The sequence below is a fragment of the Salvelinus fontinalis genome, unplaced genomic scaffold, assembly GCF_029448725.1.
Source record: "Salvelinus fontinalis isolate EN_2023a unplaced genomic scaffold, ASM2944872v1 scaffold_0667, whole genome shotgun sequence".
NCBI classification, from domain to species: domain Eukaryota; kingdom Metazoa; phylum Chordata; class Actinopteri; order Salmoniformes; family Salmonidae; genus Salvelinus; species Salvelinus fontinalis.
Genome location: NW_026600876.1, coordinates 100,723 through 106,957, shown reverse-complemented (window position 1 = coordinate 106,957; position 6,235 = coordinate 100,723). Strand labels below are relative to the sequence as shown.

At 45.1% G+C, this 6,235-nt stretch overlaps 1 protein-coding gene across 1 annotated transcript; it reads left to right on the top strand.

Annotated features, from left to right (window-relative positions):
• The first annotated feature begins 12 nt into the window (after nt 1-12).
• Nucleotides 13-5,146, top strand: LOC129846951 (oocyte zinc finger protein XlCOF6-like). Its single transcript, XM_055914768.1, has 2 exons — nt 13-2,053; nt 2,895-5,146. The coding sequence occupies exons 1-2, from the start codon at nt 1,562-1,564 to the stop codon at nt 4,965-4,967; spliced, it is 2,565 nt and encodes an 854-aa protein (XP_055770743.1). The 5' UTR covers nt 13-1,561; the 3' UTR covers nt 4,968-5,146.
• Nucleotides 5,147-6,235: the final 1,089 nt, after the last annotated feature.

Here is a 6,235-nt window from a genome sequence, read left to right as displayed (position 1 = left end):
GACACACCCACCCCTTTCTACACGCCCACTACTTTCCTTTCGACACACCCACCCCTTTCTACACGCCCACTACTTTCCTTTCGACGCACCCACCCATTTTGACACGCCCACTACTTTCCTTTCGACGCACCCACCCCTTTTGACACGCCCACTACTTTCCTTTCGACACACCCACTACTTTCCTTTCAACACACCCACCCCTTTCGACACGCCCACTACTTTCCTTTAAACTGATGGGCGATTCACGACATACAGTACCAGTCAAGAGTTTGGACACACCTACTACACCTTCCAGGGTTTTCCTTTATTTTTACTATTTTCTACATTGTAGAATAATAGTGAAGACATCAAAACTATGGAATCATGTAGGAAACAAACAAAAAAATATTTATTTATTTGAGATTCTTCAAAGTAGCCACTTAACATTCTCTCAACCAGCTTCATGAGGAATGCTTTTCCAACAGTCTTAAAGAAGGTCCCACATATGCTGAGCACTTGTTGGATGCTTTTCCTTCACTCTGCGGTCCAACTCATCCCAAACCATCTCAATTGGGTTGAGGTCAGGTGATTGTTTGTAAACAGGGTCGGGGATGACGCTTTGTTATTGTTTGAACTGCTGATCGGTGCGTTAAGTAAAAAATGTAAGATTGACAATCTAATGTTGAAAAATGGTTTGATTTGACAGACTCCGCAATAATATAATGCAGCTACACATCTAGATAGATGGTAAAAACTGTTTGTGTTTTTCACACCATGTTCTCCTATTTCCACAGGTGACCTCACAAGGAGATTCCACAGGTGACCTCACAAGGAGATTCCACAGGTGACCTCACAAGGAGATTCCACAGGTGACCTCACAAGGAGATTCCACAGGTGACCTCACAAGGAGATTCCACAGGTGACCTCACAAGGAGATTCCACAGGTGACCTCACAAGGAGATTCCACAGGTGACCTCACAAGGAGATTCCACAGGTGACCTCACAAGGAGATTCCACAGGTGACCTCACAAGGAGATTCCACAGGTGACCTCACAAGGAGATTCCACAGGTGACCTCACAAGGAGATTCCACAGGTGACCTCACAAGGAGATTCCACAGGTGACCTCACAAGGAGATTCCACAGGTGACCTCACAAGGAGATTCCACAGGTGACCTCTCAAGGAGATTCCACAGGTGACCTCTCAAGGAGATTCCACAGGTGACCTCTCAAGGAGATTCCACAGGTGACCTCTCAAGGAGATTCCACAGGTGACCTCACAAGGAGATTCCACAGGTGACCTCTCAAGGAGATTCCACTGCTCTGGTGACAGGAAGAAGATCTGGTGTTATGACAACTCCAGATATGAGTTCTCTATTTTTTTCTTAACACTTATTTTTCTTAAAACTGCATTGTTGTTGAAGGGCTTGTAAGTAAGCATTTCACTGTAAGGTTTACACATTGTATTTGGCGCATGTGAAAAATAACATTTGATTTGACACAGGAGAGAGACACAGCTCCATTCAATAACCAGTTCTTATTGCTACTTTTACCAAGAAACATTCAAACTCTGCTGGGACAAAAATGAATCGAGAGGAGGGAGCGTTGATGGATGAAATTGAAAAGAGTTTATGGAATTTGACTGAGGACAATTTACGTTACCTTTGTGAACGTTATGGCCAAGATGCATCCGAAGTTAAAGGCATGGATCACCGCTCGCTGAGGCGTAAAATCATGGAGGAAATGTGGGACAATACGGATTCAATTAAATTGAAGGAGCAGGGAATGTCTTGGTTAGTCCAACTGAAGGAGGACATCCGAAAGATACTGGAGGATGGTAGTGGTGCACCGTCGAGTCCCCTCCAGGCTGAGGATGCTGTAGACTGTGATGAAGAGTGGAGCGGAGAGGGAAGGGCTGGGTTACCTAGCAACGGGTTGGAGGCGGAGTCCGTGAGTCCCAGACAATCCAACGACGCTACAGACTGCGACGTGGAGGACGCGGATTGGTTACCTAGCAACAGACTGGAGGCGGAGTTATCTCCAGAAAGGCACACACTAGAGCAAAGAGTGAGAGGCGTGAGTATTTATTTTCCCAGTCGGAAAGGGAGTGTATTTTTTTGTCTCAGTAAGAAAGGGAGTGTTTATTTATTGTCCCAGTCGGAAAGGGAATGTTTGTCCCAGTCGGAAAGGGAGTGTTTATTGTCCCAGTCAGAAAGGGAGTATTTATTGTCCCAGTTGGAAAGGGAGTATTTATTGTCTCAGTAAGAAAGGGAGTGTTTATTTTCCCAGCCCGGAAAGGGAGAGTTTATTTTCCCAGCCCGGAAAGGGAGAGTTTATTTTCCCAGCCCGGAAAGGGAGAGTTTATTTTCCCAGCCGGAAAGGGAGTGTTTATTTTTTGTCCCAGTAAGAAAGGGAGTATTTATTTATTGTCCCAGTCGGAAAGGGAGTGTTTATTTATTTATTTATTGTCCCAGTCGGAAAGGGAGTGTTTGTCCCAGTCGGAAAGGGAGTGTTTGTCCCAGTCGGAAAGGGAGTGTTTGTCCCAGTCGGAAAGGGAGTGGTTGTCCCAGTCGGAAAGGGAGTGTTTGTCCCAGTCGGAAAGGGAGTGGTTGTCCCAGTCGGAAAGGGAGTGTTTATTGTCCCAGTCGGAAAGGGAGTGTTTATTGTCCCAGTCGGAAAGGGAGTGTTTCTTTTCCCAGTCAGTGTTTCTCAACAGTCCTTCATTGATTCCTCAACTTCCTTCTATAAAAGACATTGGAGGAGAATATCTGAGGATCTTCCTCTTGACCTTTCTCCTTTTTGAGAAGGAGGTTACATAATCGTGGATGAGGGGAATTTAAAGACTTTAAAATTAATTGACCGTTAGAAGAGCATTTCCCACCCTGATTAATTCCATCTCTATTTTTGTGATTTACAGGACACGTCTCTCCCGAAGACCCTGTGTCGTGCCTCTCCCGGTAGCGTCTTCATTTTGGGTCTGAAGAGGGTGTCTGTGCAGCTGATGGACTGCAGGAAAACACCGGGGCAGAAAACCCGCAAGAAAACCCACTCCTGTGCTCAGTGTGGGAAGAGTTTTGCCACAAAAGACATTCTGGAGCGACATCTGCTAACTCACACTGGAGAGAAACAGAAAAATATATGTGCTGAATGTGGGGGAGTATTCAGTACATTTTCCAGCCTTACCAGGCATCTGAAAACTCATACTGGAGAGAAATGTCATGTTTCTGAAACCGCTCGTGGGAAGAATTTCAATGATCCAGGAAACTTGAAGAAACACATCTTTAGAACTCACTCAGGAGAACATTTTGAAGAGGAACCTTCCAAAAACAATGTTGGTTCCTCAGAACATGATGTGGCCGTAAAGAAACAAGTCCTTCATCCATGTGCTCACTGTGGTAAGAAGTTGTCAACCAAAACAAGACTAAAGATTCACCTGAAGACCCACACTGGAGACAAACCTCACGTCTGCCCCGACTGCGGGAAGAGTTTTGCTTTCCGTCCCTCCTTGACCAAACATCAGAAACTTTGTCATTCAGAGCACGGAGGAGTGAAACGGCACAAATGTTCAGTCTGTGGGAAAGTCTTTAATCAACCAGGAGCCTTGAGGTCCCATCAAAGAACCCACACTGGAGAGAAACCCCACCTCTGCTCCGACTGTGGGAAGAGTTTCTGTTTTCGTTCGTCTCTGAGAAGACATCAGGTACTCCACGCAGGAGACAGTGCGAAGCCCCACGTGTGCTCTGTCTGTGGGAAAGGCTTCAGAGATTCTGGATACTTAAAAAAACATCAATCTATCCATTCAGGAGAGAAACCTCACCTCTGCTCCGAGTGTGGAAAAACTTTCACGTCCTTCCTTAGCTTAACAAATCATTCCAAATCACATCGTCTAGATAGAGACCAATTCCAATGCCCTGAATGTAAGCGCCATTTCCCAACAAAGGAAAGGCTGTCAAGCCACCAGAGGACGCATACTGGTGAAAAGCCTTTCTGCTGCTCCCAATGCCACAAGCGCTTCTCTCATTCAAATAGTTATCAAAGGCACCTTCGTATGCACTCCGGTGAGAAACCCTTTGTGTGTCCTCTCTGTGGGAAGCGATTTAACGACTCTTCGAACCTTAGAACACATGTTAGAAGACATAAAGGAGAGAAGGTAGGAAAGACACAGGTCTCTGAGCCATGCCCTCACTGTGGGAAGAGGCTGGCTTCTAAGGCAGGGTTAGAGACTCACCTGCGGATCCACACTGGAGAGAAACCTCACCTCTGCGCCAACTGCGGCAAGCGCTTTACCTTCCTCTCCGCCTTGAGAAGACATCAGAAAACGCAGCACAGAGAGCAAGTAGCAAAGCCACACGTCTGTTCTGTCTGTGGGAAAGGCTTCGTGGAGTCAGGAGCGCTGAAGAAACATGTGGTGACCCACGAGGAGAAACAGCACCTTTGCTCCGATTGCGGGAAGAGTTTCAGGGTGCTTCAGGCCTTGTCGATTCATCAGAAAACCAAGCATCAGAAAACAAATGAGCAAGTAAGAGAGAACAATTCGTACCTCTGCCTTACTTGCGGCCAGGAATTCAATTCAAAGCATAGATTGGTAATCCACGAGAGAAAGCACACAGGAGAGAAACCTTACCAATGCTCCCAGTGTGGCAGGTGCTTCGCTGATAAGACTAACATGAGACGTCACCAGACGGTGCACACAGGAGAGAAACCATTCCAATGCTCCGTCTGCGACATGAAGTTCTCTCAAGTTGCCTCTTTAATACGGCACCGGCTAATACACTCGGGTCAGAAACCGCACCACTGCACTTACTGCGACAAGAGTTTCTCTCAGTCGAACACGCTGAAAACGCACATACTAACCCACACCGGAGAGAAACCGTACCAGTGCCCCGACTGTGGGAAGGGTTTCACTGAAAAGAAAGCCATTAAGAAACACCAACGCGACACACACGGGACAGGGGCACACAGCAACACACTGCTGTCTCATAGAGATTGAGTCAAGACCGGAGCCCTCGAGCAAAGCCGTACCAATGTCCTGACTGTAGAAAATGTTCCTCCGAGAAAAGAGCTCTTGTGAAAAACCAGAAGACACACAGGAGACAGCACCCCCTATTGTTTCATTTTGATCTGAAGGTTTAAGAATGTTTTAAAATAAACATGTGCTTTTTAAAATAATGTTTTTTTTCTCCACTTGGCCCCAATTGTGAGTCTGGTTTGGATACAGTCATGAATTTGAGCTCAGAACATTTTCTGGTCTTGAATGTGATGTTTATTTTTGTAGCTGTATAGATGAACCTCTCTGGCGCAGGCGTGCTGCTAGCAACCCACCTCGACAACATCCGGTGAAATTGCAGAGCGCCAAATTCAAAATACAGAAATAGTCATAATAAACATTCATAAAAAATACAAGTGTTATACATCGGCTTAAAGATTAACTTCTTGTTAATCCAGCCGCTTTGTCAGATTTCAAAAAGGCTTTACGGCGAAAGCATACCATGCGATTATCTGAGGACAGTGCCCACTTACAAAAGCATACAAACATTTTCCAACAAAGTAGAGTAGTCACGAAAGTCAGAAATAGCGATAAAATCACTTACCTTTGAAAATCTTCATCTGGTTGCAGTCACAAGAGTCCCAGCTACACAATAAATGTTTGTTTTGTTTGATAAGGTCCCTCTTTATATCCCAAAAACTCTGTTGGCGCGTTTTGTTCAGTAATCCACTGGCTCAAAGGGGCTCAAAACATGCAGACGAATGCATCCTAATAGTACCGGTAAAGTTTGTCGAAAAACATGTCAAACGATGTTTATAATTAATCCTCAGGTTGTCAATTCTCTAAATAATCGATAGAATTTCAACTGGACAATATTCAATAGAAAGGAAAAACAACGGCCACGCACGCAAAACAGTACTGCTTCCTCAGTCCACTGACAGGAAGGTCTCATTCTTCAGAAAACACGCCTGAAACAATGGCTAAAGATTGTTGACATCTAGTGGAAGCCATAGGAACTGCAATCTGGGTCCTAACCCATTAGACACTCAATAGGCATTCAATTGAAAACCACCCACATCAAAATAATAATCCCACTTCCTGGATGGATTTTCCTCAGGTTTTCGCCTGCCATATCAGTTCTGTTATACTCACAGACATTATCTTAACAGTTTTGGAAACTTTAGAGTGTTTTCAATCCAAATCTACCAATTGTATGCATATCCTAGCTTCTGGGCCTGAGTAACAGGCAGTTTACTTTGGGCACGCTTGTC